Source organism: Hippocampus guttulatus, chromosome 5 (assembly GCF_054856545.1).
Source record: "Hippocampus guttulatus isolate MCC_2025c chromosome 5, RoL_Hgut_1.0, whole genome shotgun sequence".
Classification (NCBI taxonomy): Eukaryota; Metazoa; Chordata; class Actinopteri; order Syngnathiformes; family Syngnathidae; genus Hippocampus; species Hippocampus guttulatus.
This window is the reverse complement of record NC_141265.1, coordinates 10,443,725-10,459,804: the sequence shown is the minus strand read 5'-3', so window position 1 is coordinate 10,459,804 and position 16,080 is coordinate 10,443,725. Positions and strand designations below refer to the sequence as shown.

Genomic DNA, 16,080 nt, shown 5'->3' with positions numbered 1-16,080 from the left:
TGCTATCTTGTATGGACTCTGGACAGATTACGCGCATGCGCACACGCCCTGGTCATGTTGACTCGCTAAAACAGAAGTCAACATGTCCACCGCTGCTGCTCAACAAAACAATAACGAAGAGCCCGGCCTTCACGGTACGTAATATCGTTCGTATATAATGTTTACGATAACCTGAAGCTATGTCGATTTTCCTTAACGGGTGTTCGTCGTTCTACCGTAATGGTGCAAAGGCAATTTTGGTTAAAGTTACAGTATATTGGGTAAAAGCGTTTCCTCATCCTCTTGGAGTGGCGGCGGGTGATGTAAATTGACGTTGCTGAGAGATAGCCAATGGGGTTTCGGACCGACTTTAATTGATGTGAATTGTAGCCAATCACATACCCACTCAATGTTGGGCGGACTGCAACCAAAACAAAAACAAGTTTGAGACAAAATATTACAATTGTCTTGTTTTGTTGTTTTTTTAAATTTGTTGTTGTTGTTTTTTGAAGATTCTCCTTGCCTTCACCAATATTTTGGGGGCTTTAGAATGCTACCGTTGTTATAGCAGCCACGTATCTCTTTAATCGAAAAAAGGGCAGTGGTCAAGGGACGTTAATGATTGCGTTATCACTGCGAACAAAACAACAACAACCACATTTTAGACGAATAACTGCCCCGGGGTTTGTTCACAAGCTAAATAAATAAATGTAAGTATACGAGCATCATATCTGCTACAGCGACATGGATGAGCAGCCTGTCTGTTACGCAACAGAGACCTGCATTGTTGTCATTGCTATAAACACATATTTGACCATGCGCGGACACGTCGTTCAGTCGTTTGCAGTCAGTCAATTCTGTCTCGGAGGTTAATATGAACGGATGAAAGAGGTGTTTCGTGCAATTAGTTTGCATTCTGTGTGCAGCCAGCCTTGCTATACTGTAACGGATTACATAACGCCCCCCTGGCTAGAAAAAAGCTCTCCCTGTTTGTAGGGCAGTGGCACAAAGATGAACGCCATCAATGATGCAGTGCAAATATTTTGAATACAACGCTTAATGCATTAATGATTCTTATGTCAGATTTTCTGTTGATCGGGATAAGTGGATTGTTTTCAATCTTTCCTGTTTCCAAGGTTCTTGGGTGGAGTTAGAGTTGAATGGAAATGCAGGAGCGCAGGGCGTGCACACAAGCTTGCAAATATCAGCTGCCGCAGACCAAATGAATGCAAACACCGGCATGAGTCAAACCTTAGAAGTGGTGCCTGAGATGGATGAAACCTTAATCGGTGGACTAGAACATGTGCCGTCATCCTCCTCCATTCACAATGGCGACATGGAGAGGATCCTCCTGGACGCTCAGCACGAATCCAGTCCAAGCAATTCTTCATGTGATAGGTGGGGTTTATGAGATGTGCTACATGGTGTCAGGAGTGTGGACACATACGTATTAACCACAATTGTGTCAATTCAGTCCTCACAGGCCACAGAGTCCCAACCAGAATGAGGGTCAAATCACTTTTGATGTGGACATGTCAAGTCTGAGAGATGGTCAGGTAAAAAAAATAATAAACCAAAGAAATAAATGTATTGATTTGTATTTCTAAAACCCAATTTCACTTTGGAATGTGGAGTGTACCCCACCTCTTGCCAAAAGCATTTTTTTTCTTACTAACACTCTAAAATAATAAACAATAAACTGTAAAAGCAGTAAACACGTTTTGAATAATGCTACGGCCTTATTTGTGAAGGCTGAATGTGTAAAAACAATTACTGTATTTATGCATATGACCTTACCTTTGAAGATCTGTGCCGCCGGATGCAGTAGCCACTTTGAAGAGAGATCATTGCATATGTTTGAAAGATGAAGCTGAAATAAAGACTGACCACAGCTAACTGCATTCCATATATTCTTTTCAGCTTTTATCTTTTTTTTTAACTCAGCCATAGCAACCAAAACAGATGCAGGTTCCACTTTTTCATGTTGCAGTAAGTTCTATTTCTGGTGTTATGGACTTCACCACATATCTTTGCCATCACTGGTACCAACCTATGGTGGGATCATACAAACACTAAGCCAAGGAAAAAAAAAAAACACTGAAAACTGTACAACCTCAGCAGTGTTTGATTTAATGGGGTCCACTGTACCTCATGGTTATGGTCATCTTTCAGTCTTAACTATTTTGTCCCTTCACAATTGTAGTCAGAAGAAGAAGGCACAGACAAAGACAGAGAGGATGATATCCTTATGAACAAAGAAGTCGACTGGGTTGCTGATTGGTCCAGCAGGCCAGAAAACATTCCACCCAAGTGAGGCTCCCTCCTGCTTTGCATTTTATGTTTTGGCTTTTACTTTTTACATTTTTTTCATCTGAAGTTGTATGTTGCTAATCCTTTTTGTATTATTTCAGGGAATTCCACTTCAGGCACCCCCGACGCGCAGTATCCCTTAGTATGAGAAAAAGTGGAGTTATGAAGAAAGGCGGCGTATTCTCAGCTGAATTCCTCAAAGTTTTCATCCCGTCGCTTCTCATTTCACACATCCTCGCCCTCGGAATCGGGTAAGAAGTTGTATGTTTAATAGCCATTCACATATTTTTATTTAATTAACGGGTAGATGCACCTGATTTTAAAAATAAACTTTTCAGACTCTGATGATCAATCAAATATTTTTGTTCGCTCCCTCTCCCTCTCTCTCTCTCTCGCTCTCTCTCGCTCTGGTGCTTGATTGATGTCCCATGTATTGGGACTGGTGCATGGCCAGGTTTTGGGACTACTGCCTTAGTTAATTGTCAAAGTCGATATTATTGTTTGTCCATCATGTTACTTTATAATATATTTTGCGTGTTAATGATTTGGGTTTTGCCTTAAAAAAATGATACCAATAATGTTTAGCTGTTTCCTACACACGGAAGCTTCTGTCCAAATAAAATAAACGGTTTGATACAGAGACGGCTGTTACAATCCAATTCTAATTATGTCAGTGATGTTTCTAATCATTTGGACCCTATTTTCATTATCAATCATTTCCTGTTTGTTTTGTCTTTGAAGGGTGTACATTGGGAAAAGAATCGCCACAGCCTCTGCCAGCTCTTACTGAGTCGAGAATGAGCGGTGCCTGGGTGTCCTCCTGTCTTTCAAGCAGCCTACTATTACATGTTTCTCTGCAGTCAGCGTGCACCCACATTTACCCTCCCGATCCATGTTAGATTGTGTCACATTGTAAGTGTATGTATGCACACATGTTGTAATGTGGTCACTCCTCATCTTGACCCAAGTAAGTTGACTTGTAACCACTCGATAACAACTCTTGTTCAAGATGAAAACTCTTTAGTCATGTTTCGGTACCAATACAAATGTGACAAGAATTTGGTCTCTGTATGGGCGGAATGGCTTAGTGGTAGAGCGGTCGTTTCCCAACATAGATGTCGATGGTTTGAACCCTGGCATTTGCAACCATGTCGAAGTGTCCTTGAACAAGAGAGAGAACCCCAGTTGCTCCTGATACTGCGTCATCAGTAGGTGAACGTGGTAACAGTGAAAAGCGCTTTGAGTACTCGAGGTAGAAAAGTGCTATATGAGAGACAGCCCATTTACCATCCAGTGGGGTTTTGGTTTGGGGATGTATCGTCAAAATTACACTCCTTATTTTTGATCGGTTTGTCACCAGACAATCTGGCCCTGAAGCTGAGTCGCCTTATTACTCTTTAATTCACCAGGGTTATGAACCCAAAAATATGCGCCATATCTAAAATACTGAAAGAAGTACAGGTACGAAGGAAGTCACTTGTAACGCCTTAACTTTTTGAGCTGAACTTTAGAGGTGCAGATGCTGAAGGAAACGTAATGCTGCACACGTCTTTTTGAAATAGAAGGATGCTGAAGGAAACGTAATGCTGCACACGTCTTTTTGAAATAGAAGCTTGATCATTTTTACCTTTAGTGGTTTTCTTTTTAAAGATTGATGTTATGCAGGGCGGTGGTCCAGTGATTAGTGCGTGGGTCTCACAGTGCAGAGGTAGTGGGTTCAATTCCAGCTTCGGCCTCCCTGTGTGGAGTTTGCATGTTCTCCCCGGGCCTGCGTGGGTTTTCTCCGGGTAATCCAGTTTCCTCCCGTATTCCAAAAACATGCATGAAAGGTTGATTGAACACTCTAAATTGTCCCTAGGTGTGAGTGTGAGCGTGGATCGTTGTTCATCTCTGAGTGCCCTGCGATTGGCTGGCAACTGGTTCAGGGTGGCCCCCTGCCTACTGCCCGAAGACGGCTGGGATAGGCTCCAGCACCCCCAGCGACCCTTGTGAGGATTAAGCGGATTAGAAAATGGATGGATGGATGTTATGAAGATTGAACTCTAAAACATTCATCTACCATGTAGCCAGTGACTCTTGCATTTTGTGGTATTTGACTATTAAGATAGTGGAAGTTTGGCCGAGTGGTAATGTCCCAAGCCCCATGGTTTTTTTTTTCTTCCTTTTTTTTTGCCTTTATATCTTGCTTTTTATTGGACATTACAGCAACAATGGCACAGTGTCAAATTAATGTTTTTTTTCAACCACTGCACGTTTGCATCATATTGCTTTGGGTAATTTCCCTGACATGTTTTGCTATTGAAATGCAGATGGAAAGATTCACAAAACGGATCCGCTCCAACTAGTAGAAGCTCCCTGATATTGTGTTAATAAATAGATCATAATAATGCATAATATATCTATATATGTATATTTAGTGTCAGTGTTGTGTTTTGGCTGTCATCTAGCTCACCGTTTGAAGCAGAACCCACCACTGAATACTGTCTCCAGGACCCTGTTTTCATCTAAGTGTCTGTCTTTATAATTTCCAGTGTAATTTAATATGTAAAATGCTTGTAAACCTCCAGAAAAAAAATAGAAGAGCCTTTACTAATTTAAGTAGATCTAACTTCTGTGTATTGATGCTTATACTGATCATGAAGATTATTGACTGGATGACTCATTTGACAGTGTTTTAAAATTGATCTTTGATAATGTGAAAACCAAATCTAATTGTGGTTAATCTTAAATATCACTATAGCTTGTGTGCAGTTATTGAGACAGTGACTAGGGATATAACATAAGATTGCACAATGGGAATATAGTTTGTTTAACTCAAACATATATTTGATCATTGGCAGGCTTCTGTAACAGCTGGGAATTGAAGAAAACAATGAAAACTGAAATGACTTTGTATTGAATAAAGCAGAAATCTGCTCATCTGGAACTTAGTCTAGTGCCGATTTATTAATAAATGCTCCAATATAAGATGTGTATGTCTGTGTGTACATACACTATCCATAGTGGACATAAAAACTTGGCGATATCACAAAGTCTGAGGGCATGTTCACACATGGACTAGGCCCATTGCCTCATGGAGTAGGTCCCTTGCCACATTCCTCATTTATTTATACTGACGCCACATGAGCGCGTCTTGAGTAATGGAGACAAGGAAAAAGTACCTATTGGGAAGAAGCCTTGAGCAGACCACAAGACACTTTTTGGGGGGGGGGGGGGGCAGTCACTGGAGTGAGGAGAGAGACATTGACATGTAGAATACAATAACTGTCTCGCAATTTGCACAAAAGGTACCTGTTGAAATAATTGCCGAAAAGGTCAACCCTGGTTTCAAAATTTTGCAGAAACACATTTGAAATCTCTTGAGGAAAATGCATTATGGTCCAATGTATCCAAGGTTGACCTTTTCATAATTCCAATGTGCAAACAGGGACACATTGTTTGTGCTGTGCTTTGTCATTGATGTCCACTATCCTTTTGGGGCCCTAGGCAATTACTGCCTAACTTTACTACCTTGTTGTGGCACATTGAGTGAATGTGATTAAGTTCGGAGTATTATGTCGGCAAAGAAGAAGTGCTCACTGAAAGATTTAGACATTTGTGAAACAGGTTTTGAAGTAAAACTAGGCCACTATGAAACCGTAAAATTACAGTCAAATTCAACAATCTTTCACGTTAGTAAAAGAAAAAATGTGAATTTTTTTTTCACACTTTCTGTACTGAAGGTATCGCTTGAGCCTTTATGGTTAAAACAATATGGAGCTGAGGCTGACTAGGGTGGGGTATTGCGCATGCGCGTTGCGATTGAGCCCCTTTCTTGAGGTTGTCTTCTGTGATCCATTCCTACAGAATTCCAACATTTTGAACGATATTCTCCAACTGTGGCTGTCATTTTTAATTTGTGCATTAGATAGGACTTTGCAAACGGCGCTGACCATCGATAGAAGGTGTCAGACAGGTACAAATTGCCCTGGGCGTCGACTGTCCATTGAGCATCCATTCATCCTTTCACCGGCTGCTGAGCTTTCCAGTCTTACTAGCTAGCGTTAGCCGAGAGGCAGGTGACCACTGGAGGGATACTCAAAATGTCAGGTTACCAAGGAAAAAAGAACATTCCTCGAATCACCGTGAGTATATTGGTGTTTTTACCCCACCGTTTTTTTAAACCCGTGACAGTAAGCTAGCAAACGTTAGTCGTATGCTGACCACCGGTAGTTAATTTTCGCCACCAACTGTTCACATTTTAAAAATGTCCAAACACCATCATTTTAATTTTTCTTGGGTGGCGGGGGCAAATTCTACAATTCGTGTTTGAGATTTTAAATCGTACTGCATAGCGCTGGGGAAACGCAGCATGGATGGCGTGATGGTCGATTGGAATAACATCTCTTTTAAGTAGGTCATTTGACAGCACCCATCCAAAAACCCCTAATCGTGAAGCTGTTGGAGCCTCGCCGACGGAGCAATAATGACATAAAATAATAGTGAACACGATTTGCAGTGTGTTGCATTGGCGTGCTTTTTGCATTGGCGTGCTTTCAACACCGCAGGCAAACCTGCAGTGCGTCTACGTTCTTGACAACAGGTAGCTGTCAGCTCTCGTGCAGGTGCATCCCTTTACAATTCCAAATCGCACAAAGTGTCTTAACTCTATCCCTATATTATTACCACAAAGTGAAATAATTAGATATTGTAATAATGTATCTGTGTTGTATGAATGGTAACAGATGGATATACAGGTTATTTGTAATTTATTTCATATGCTGGAAGAACATTTAGTTTTTCTGACTGTCACTATACAGTGCAGGTAGTAAAACATACATTATGTGTGATACATAAGAGTGCTTAATCAGAGATGGCTTTACGTGTTCCTCCCTAAATGTATTTTTGACACAGTTTTTACTTTTTTCTTAGCACATAAGGTTTGTGTGATTTTTTCATTTTTGTTTTTAAATTTGACCAAAAACAGCTTACATGTGTTACCATCTATTGCAATTTATAGCTATGACGTTTCAAAAAAAGCCCACTTTTTGCTGCACCCATCATTCATTCATATGACGAATTATATTATTGTTATTATATTCTCATTTTCATGGAAACCTGATGTGCTAGAGAAAAACGACTGCAGATATGGAATCAGTGCCTCTTGTCCCACTCTGACCAAACCAAATGGCACAGGAGCCCCGGAACCTTCATGACATAACTTGTACTTGCACATGCATTTGGCTATTATCATTCTTTATGGCGAGCTTTCACAGGCCACAGCATGGTGGATGACCGGCGGAGTCTTGGTTTTTACACTCCTTCATTGAGCATTTCAATGCCATGCTAATGTTTCATTCTTGTGTTTTATTGTGTTAATACTCTACAACTTTCTTACTACTGTACCAAGTGAATAGGGTATTCTAAACTGCTTCACATTGAGGCTTTTGTACAGTTAATGAATGAAGCTGATACATGAGGGCACATTTTGAGTTACGCAAACAAGTCCTTTTATTGTTATCACAGTGGAAAGAAACATGGCAAACAATGTAATAGAGTGGCCCGGGCGATATGCTGGTATCCAACAGTCAGTGTCAGTCTGTGTTATTAATCCCATATTAACGTTGTAAAGCATTACAATTCAGCGTTATTAACATTTGGGCCATGATCAAATTTCTCATTCAACTACACAGAGGCCAAAGGCTGTCACGAAAGCCACTCGAGTTTTGTCCATCCGGGCACTTCATGCTGTGACAGATTCACTAAATTACTTGTTGTCTTTATCAGCTTGGCAATCATGTCCTTGTGAGAGTGTCGAAAAACGAATGAAAAGTAGGCCACCAGTTCACACTTTTGTTTCTTTTTAATCCTTTCATGCACCCTGTACCTGATAACATGATAATCTGTCCACTGTCGTAACCGTTGTCCATGAAAGGGTTAATGATGGAGACAGAGTTAACCCAAACAGGCGTCAACGCTCAAGTCAAGCTCTCATGCATGGAGTTGTATGTTTCGGTTACTTGGGTCTCCTCCCACGTTCTAAAAACATGTATGTTAGGTTCACCAAAGCATCTGAATGGGCCGTAGGATTGAAGTTGATTATACATCTACCGGTATGTGTGCTCTGTGACTGGCTAGAGACCAGTCATCACGTGTTTTTCACTTCTGCCCCAAAGTCTAGTGGGATATGCGTCAGCACAGCCATGACCCTGATGAGGACAAGTGCTGTTGAAACTGGATTGATGTGGTGGATACTTCATCAAATGAAAACTGTCTCTAACTTGCAGAGTGACCGTCTCCTCGTAAAAGGAGCAAAGATCGTGAATGATGATCAGTCCTTCATGGCTGATATCTACATGGAGGACGGAGTCATCAAGTAAGTTCATTTTCTTATTCCAGTTCACTATTTCAATTAGTTGTAATCATTTAAACTGAAAATCAGTTATGTCCTTTATATATAAATATATATGTATATGTATATTTTTTGAAGCACGAGGGTTTTTTTTCCCAGCTAAAACAATAACACTACATGGTTGGTGTTAGCTTTGCTTTGTTCACATCTGCATTGCTCATCTTTTTTTTCCTTTTTCTCTCTTCTCCCAGGCAAATAGGTGACAACCTAATTGTCCCCGGGGGAGTTAAGATTATAGAGGCTCATGGGAGAATGGTGATGCCTGGAGGCATTGACGTGCACACCCGATTCCAGATGTCTGACCGTGGCATGGTGGCAGCAGATGACTTCTACCAGGGCACCAGGGCAGCTCTGGCGGGGGGCACCACCATGATCAGTAAGTTGTCCATCAGAGACCTCTGTATGTTGTCAACAAAGGTGCACAAATCTCATCACATCGATTATAACTTTGCATATGTGCGTGCAACCAGGTGTTTGAATACTGCTAGCGCCCATACATTAAACGCAGCCTGTTTTTTGGGTGTTTTCTAGTTGACCACGTGGTACCGGACCCTGGCATCGGCTTGGTTGCAGCTTTCAAGCAGTGGAGAGAATTGGCTGGCAGCAAATCCTGTTGTGACTACTCTCTCCATGTGGACCTCACTGACTGGAAAAAAGGCACTCAAGAGGAGATGGACACCTTGGTGAAGGAACATGGTATGAAGTCAGCATTCGTAATGCAAACACTAAATTATTACGACTGTCAAAGGTACAGCCCCAAATATCCATCTTAGCAATTGTGTCACGACAAATCTCGCATTTTTTTCCCCTCATTCGGTCTTTGCATGGTGTTAAAATAAGAACTTTGACAAGACTCTCTCATGTCTCTTTTGTAATTGTTTGTTTTTTGTTTTACTCTTCCTCCTTTGCTCTGGGTTCTTCCTCTTTTGCTCTCTTTTTTCCACTTTTGGCTCTCATAAGTTTTCTATCTTCAGGTGTCAACTCTTTCCTGGTCTATTTGGCTTATAAGGATGTTTTCCAACTTTCTGACTCTCAGGTACGCTGAACTTTTGCATGGCATTAGTGAGGTCTTTTCTTTTCACTCAATTTGCATGTTTGACTGTTAGAGGTCCGTGTGTGAGACTTCTGCTAATGAGCTCACGAGTCTTTGTTGTGATATTTTAGATTTATGAGGTTTTCAGCGTCATCAGAGACCTTGGTGCCATCGCTCAAGTGCATGCCGAGAATGGCGACATCATTGCTGAGGTAAGAAAAAAGATATACAATGTAAGCAATAAGATAAGATAAGAAAACCTTTATTAGTCTCGCAATGGAGAAATTCCTAATTCACAGCAGCAAAGTTATGAAAGGAAGAAGTAGAACAACAAAATATAGGAGCTGCTGGAAAGGCAGTAACTCTCGCGGCGCCATTTTGAAGTCAAAATAACAAAAATAAGCAGTTCTCTCAAAATTGGAACATGATGTTTTTGTTTGGATTTAATAGGAGCAGCGACGCATACTCGAGCTGGGTATAACTGGCCCAGAAGGTCATGTCCTTAGTCGCCCAGAAGAGGTGAGATGTCTCGAATTTTCAACACAGCAAAGGCCTCAAGAGAGGCTGCCAGAAAGCAAAAATATTCTGGTGTGTGGATGTGTGCTTGGCAGGTGGAAGCAGAAGCAGTCAATCGCTCCATCACCATAGCCAATCAGACAAATTGTCCAGTCTACATCACCAAGGTGATGAGCAAGAGTGCTGCAGATGTCATCGCTCTGGCCAGGAAAAAGGGTATGTCCTGAGATGTTTCTTTTCCATGACATCCATCCATCCATCCATCCATTTTTTGATCCGCTTATCCTCACATGGGTCGCGGGTGTGCTGGAGCCTATCCCAGCTGTCTTTGGGCAGCAGGCGGGATTCACCCTAAATTTGTTGCCAGCCAATCGTAGGGCACTCTTTTCCATTATACTGTGCTTAAATTTTTTAATGGTTACTCCTGTCCGTTCTTTTAGGTTCTGTGGTTTTCGGTGAGCCCATCTCGGCCAGCTTGGGCACTGACGGCACCCATTACTGGAGCAAGAACTGGGCCAAGGCTGCGACCTACGTCACCTCGCCACCACTCAGTCCTGATCCAACCACCCCCGATTACCTCAGCTCTCTGTTGTCGTGGTTGGTGTTTGGAATCAAAGAAAGCAGTCTTTTCAAATACAGTGTTCTCCTTTTTGCCTGCTTAAAAGACTATAACAAAACATTCGGTGGTACTTACCGGTACCTTTACTATAGGTGTTCCAATTTATGAGTTTAAGTTACAAGACAGAATTTTTTGTCTTTTCTTTTCTTTGTGTTACGGGCCAAAATGTGACTGATGAGAAAGCGTCAACACTTTTGCATTCTGTCAAATCCAGTGGGGACCTCCAGGTGACAGGTAGCGCTCACTGCACTTTCCAGACCTCCCAGCGTGCAGTAGGCAAAGATAATTTCACTTTAATCCCAGAGGGCACCAATGGCACTGAAGAGAGGATGTCCCTAATCTGGGACAAATGTGTGGTGAGAACCACTATTCACTGTGTGAAGGAAGAAAAGAATCTCCTCTATTCGCATGTTCTGAGACCTTGTTCCCGTTTTATCTCCCACTAGGTGACTGGGAAGATGGATGAGAATCAGTTTGTGGCAGTGACCAGCACAAACGCGGCCAAGATCTTCAACCTCTTTCCTCGCAAGGGCCGCATTGCTGTGGGCTCTGACGCTGACCTTGTCTTGTGGGACCCGGATGTCACCAAGATCATCTCAGCCAAGAACCACAACTTGGTATTTGTAGAGGTTTTTTACAAATTGAGGGTTTTATTTGAATAAATAGGGCAGTGCGGTGTAATAGTGGTTCGTTTATCTGCCTCACAGTGCTGAGGTTTGGGCTTCAGGATCCGCACTTAGGTTTTCTCTGGCTTCCTCCCACGTCTCAAAAATAGGAATGTTAGTTCAATTGAAGAATCTAAATTTCCCTTAGCTGTAAGTGTGGTTGTGTGTCTATATGTGTCCTGCAATCGACTGGTGATTAGTTCAGGGGGGTTCACATGTTTAGAGGCAGTTAGTTGGGATAGGCCCCAGCTCACTCTAAATGAGGATTTAGAAAATGGATGCGTGGATGTTTTACTAAAGATAAAGATTGACTGCTGCCCCCGGCTTCCTCCACTCCCCAGGCTGTAGAGTACAACATCTTTGAGGGCACAGAGGTGCGCGGAGGTCCTCTGGTGGTGATCAGCCAAGGTAAAGTTGTGCTGGAAGACGGCAGCCTTCACACGACAGAGGGCTGTGGGCGCTACATCAGCCGGAAAGCCTTTCCAGACCACGTGTACAAGAAGATAAAGGCTCGCAGCAGGGTGCGTCCGCATGGATAGAATGATCTAACACGGTGTTTCCCAATCTTAATTGAGCCAAGGCAAATTTGTTTGGATTTGAAAAATCTCACGGCACACCAGCAAATAAATATTTAAGGGACCAAGCCCTGTTGTGAATAGTGAAAATCCGTAAGTAATACACAACACCCTCTGAAAAGGTTTGTACTGTAATTGCCTTGAAATGCCATAAGATTATATCCACGCATTTCTTTTGTCAAAATGAAAACCCTGAACTCACTTCACCATCGTTCCTTGGCAGCAAGATGTCCGGTGGCAAAGCACTACTTTTGTCTCAATGAAACTCATTGAGACATAGTTCCTTGAGACCAAGATGCCACAAGATGGTGCCAATGTAGTACTCTTATGACACAAAAATAGTGGATGGGCTTAAAAAAAAACGGCAAATATGTGAATTTGCCCATACCAAACCATGATTATAATGGCCGTCACTGTACTGATGTAAAGAATAAGCGTAGCAGTAGTGGACGAGCATTTAATTGTTCTGCCTGTCGCGATAGATTGCTCGCATTGCTCGATGAACATAGATACAAACAATTTCGCACGAAATTAACTGAAGTGACGAATGCTGTGGCGCAATGGTTGGGAATCACCGCTCAAACATGACAAGTAGTAAGTGCCATCTCACCGATGGAATGATATGAATGTTCAGTTGACAGAGTTGCGCGGAGTCCCTCGGGGCCAGTATGATGGGCCGGTGTGTGAGGTGATCCTTACTCCCAAGGTTCTGTCCTCAGTGTCTGCAGTGAAGACCTCTCCTACCAAGCAGCAACAGCAGCAACAATCTATTCAGCAGCCAGTGCGCAACCTTCACCAGTCTGGCTTCAGTCTGTCAGGTGTGTGAGCTCCGCTCGCTGCATCTTTCCTCCCGAGTAGGACAGAAATTTTACTTGCAGTTGGGATGTGATTATAATCAACGTTGTCATCGTTAGGTGCCCAAATTGACGACAACGTTCCACGCCGTAACACCCAACGTATCGTGGCTCCCCCTGGAGGAAAAGCCAACATCACCAGCCTCGGCTAAGCACCAAGGTGCAGGGAGGCATGGTACTGGCGGCCCGTCACTACTTGCTTGCCATGCACAACATTCTTCCATCGTCACTCACTGTTATGTTGTATTTAACATGAAGGAAAGCACTACTTTTTTACCCTAATCTGAGAGATTCAAGGGACTTGAAATTGTTGCTAGATGTTTAAGCTATTACTTTGTCCTCTGGGTTTTGGAACACGAGTCAATCTTTAAAAAATTGGGCATTTTAGGATCAGCAGTTTTTCTTTAAACTAGACCCCAGAGTCAATTTTCAATTATTGTTGCATTATCCCATTCCTGTTCTTGTTCAAAAGTCAATTTTTAATCACCAGAAAACGGAACTGTTGATTTTTTTTTTTTCCTGCCATTTAATGTTGCTGCTCAGCTCGGTCTTCCTTTTGTGTTATAGTTGTACTGTCCCTTTTTAAATGGTTTTGGTTTGTCTTAAATCACATTAATCAGTAATACAAATGAATGAATACACTGAAAGGTAAAGAAATTGTATTGATGACTTACATTTCAATTTCATCCTGTATTTGGAAGGCACACGCATTTTCCAAACCTTTCCTTCTCACTTCTTTGTGGTAATCGTTTGCCTCCTCGACCGTGTTGTGATATGTTTGCTGAACACTTTTGAGGAGACAGACACTGCAAGGTTCAGAGGGGAGATTTGCAGAGGTTTGCTCTCTGCCATCTGGTGCTACATGAGCAATGCTACAGTGTGTATGTGCGGTTGATGTTAACTGTTTCTGCATCCATCATTCGACAATTGTCTTTGCTTTGGAATATGCGCCCAGGGACCGATTTAGCCACTTTATGAGCCAAATTTGTTTTGCACCTGTACTATTCCAAATAATACTCATGTATGTGAGCTTGCACGTTTTTTGCGGGGGAGGTTTCTGTTTTTTGGTTATACGTTCAATTCAAATAGTCCCCCGCTTGTCCTTTAAGATATTGATAGCCACACTGTGTCTATGAAGGCTCTTGAAACAAGTGATCGTTGAGACCTGATGAAACATTGCAACATGGATTGTTATATATTTAGGAGAACCGTTACCACGTGCTGATCGTGTCCACTTCTCTCTGTGTTTGTGTTGTGAACCAAGTACCACAAATCCTGTTCTCCCTTCTCCCTTGCTTATTGACACTAGTTGGAACTGGAGCCACAGCAAGTGGCCAGTAAATTGTAGATACACTCGGTCCATCCATTGCCTTGTCAAGTGTACGCCTCTTAATACCAATGTCAGGTGAATGACATTATTTTGGCAAAGTTCTTCAGAGTAGTTATTGAGCTCTAACGTGCAGCGCTGGTGTTGTCCACTTCGTGTGATATTCAGTCATGTCTACCTTGTAGGAAGTTTTGACGCGGCACAAATCAATGTTCTTTTCTGCATCTAACCTGACCTGTGTTGACTTCAGTGGCGTAAAATATAAATAAAACATTTGTTACTGGCACCTTTCCCATCTCTCCCCCACCTTTTTACTGTGTTTGATGAAAATGTTAGCAATGACTGTTGCTCACGGTAAGGCCAAAGCCCGTGTTCAAACCAACGACCTCAGAACTGTGAGTTGCCGTACTAACCATTATATCACAATGCCTCGTTTGAATTCACCTCAAGTTCTAATGCAAAGTAATGAATAGTGGTCGTTGGTCACACTGAACGTACGGCTGAGCGGTATTATGTTAACAGTAGACTAGTAACTAGTATACTCAACTGGTATGATCGAGCAGTCACACCTGCATTCAGAGGTATTGCTCTGATATTGAGGTGTCTTGAGACTCACCTTTACATACAGTATAGTCTCATCCCGGAATAAAAGTCAGTTGGGAAGTAAATGGGGAGCTGAAAAGGTACTGTATGTTAATACCCGGTTTTTCTTGAGTACTGCACAACATACGGAGATGTACTGTAGGCCCCATAGAGACACTCTATGGAGACCAAGAGGGGGAAAAAAATAAGCTGCACATCTTCACTCTTGTTTTCCACCTGTTCAGCCCTTTCACCTGCAGGGTAAAATGAGCTGAACACATAAAAACTGCAATTGCATCTTTGTACTAAACGTATGCATTTAGCCAGTGCCAAGGGCTATTAGAAAATTGCCCAGTCTAGACACAAGTAATTAAAAAAGAAAGGGGGTTCCTCATGCCAACATGTCCTCCCACGGATGATAGCTTTGGGCGATAAATTGCCTCAGGAAGACGTCACAAAACTGATCCCTCTCGGGGAACTCGCCCACATGAGTCATCAGCAAAGCATCATAAAACAAGTGGGCAAATATGTTGAGACACTGCAATGAATTTTCTAATCTAGTTTCTAATGAAGTTTCTAATCTTACTCTGTGACCAAAAATGTCATATTTCGGAGATATTTTGGACTGCAATATTTTTTCCCTGACTCCTTCCACTGGGAACAGTTTGGGCCCTTTCTGTTCCAACATGACTGCGCTGCTTTTCCGAGTGCAAAGCGAGCTGCATAAAGGCATGTTTCGATGTGTTGGTATGGAAGAACTTCAATCCCCTAAAGAATCAGCGAGTGTTTCATCATAACCTGGCAACTCTGCCCTGCTGGCTGCATGACTCATGCACAGCTCCAAATCGAATCACCGTACTCATTCCAAGCTGATGCGTATAGAAAATGGCGTACCAGGACACAGGTATTTGTTCTAGGGGTTGACGGTCATAATCCCTATTCAGAGAACGATGGCGAGAGGTGAGAATTAGGTCAGCGGTACCATCCACGGTTTTATTGCTGCTGCTACTGTCTCCCCTAATGGCATCTGTGTGCAGAGATAGCGTGATTTAAGGGGGTCAGAGATGTTCCAGCCAATGACAAGCACTCTGGAAGCTTCCCTGTGTGAGAAAACTGTCGGCTGCACTTGTACGAGCAATCTTAACGTGTGATGGGCGAGCGCGGCGTCATGATACTGTCGGTATCACGCTCATCAAGAAAGCACCCCGGAGGAAATACATCAACCCTGC

General features: G+C 42.4%; 2 protein-coding genes across 3 annotated transcripts; both read left to right on the top strand.

Moving 5' to 3' along the window:
- The first annotated feature begins 45 nt into the window (after positions 1–45).
- bnip3la (BCL2 interacting protein 3 like a) lies at positions 46–5,256 on the top strand. 2 transcript variants are annotated; one of them, XM_086111847.1, is made up of 6 exons: positions 46–134; positions 1,116–1,377; positions 1,454–1,535; positions 2,183–2,289; positions 2,391–2,540; positions 3,031–5,256. In XM_086111847.1, the coding sequence occupies exons 1-6, from the start codon at positions 83–85 to the stop codon at positions 3,077–3,079; spliced, it is 702 nt and encodes a 233-aa protein (XP_085967973.1). In that variant the 5' UTR covers positions 46–82; the 3' UTR covers positions 3,080–5,256. The 2 variants fall into 2 exon arrangements, with proteins under 2 accessions (XP_085967973.1, XP_085967974.1); XM_086111848.1 differs by lacking the exon at positions 46–134 and adding an exon at positions 150–689.
- An 834-nt stretch (positions 5,257–6,090) lies between these two features.
- Positions 6,091–14,560, top strand: dpysl2a (dihydropyrimidinase like 2a). The gene is made up of 14 exons (XM_086111788.1): positions 6,091–6,413; positions 8,556–8,644; positions 8,872–9,056; positions 9,212–9,376; positions 9,655–9,716; positions 9,845–9,925; positions 10,164–10,232; positions 10,325–10,445; positions 10,670–10,826; positions 11,063–11,204; positions 11,295–11,465; positions 11,855–12,034; positions 12,723–12,906; positions 13,003–14,560. The coding sequence occupies exons 1-14, from the start codon at positions 6,372–6,374 to the stop codon at positions 13,092–13,094; spliced, it is 1,740 nt and encodes a 579-aa protein (XP_085967914.1). The 5' UTR covers positions 6,091–6,371; the 3' UTR covers positions 13,095–14,560.
- The last annotated feature ends 1,520 nt before the right edge of the window (positions 14,561–16,080 follow it).

What these genes read in the sequence shown, in the direction of transcription:
- bnip3la (XM_086111847.1), top strand. Translation starts at nt 83, where the DNA reads ATGTCCACCGCTGCTGCTCAACAAAACAATAACGAAGAGCCCGGCCTT. An exon ending in CAAGTCTGAGAGATGGTCAG is followed by an intron (nt 1,536 to 2,182) that starts GTAAAAAAAATA and finishes TCACAATTGTAG; the next exon opens with TCAGAAGAAGAAGGCACAGA. An exon ending in ATCCTCGCCCTCGGAATCGG is followed by an intron (nt 2,541 to 3,030) that starts GTAAGAAGTTGT and finishes TTGTCTTTGAAG; the next exon opens with GGTGTACATTGGGAAAAGAA.
- dpysl2a (XM_086111788.1), top strand. Translation starts at nt 6,372, where the DNA reads ATGTCAGGTTACCAAGGAAAAAAGAACATTCCTCGAATCACC. An exon ending in GGGGGGCACCACCATGATCA is followed by an intron (nt 9,057 to 9,211) that starts GTAAGTTGTCCA and finishes GGTGTTTTCTAG; the next exon opens with TTGACCACGTGGTACCGGAC. An exon ending in CAGCCAAGAACCACAACTTG is followed by an intron (nt 11,466 to 11,854) that starts GTATTTGTAGAG and finishes TCCACTCCCCAG; the next exon opens with GCTGTAGAGTACAACATCTT.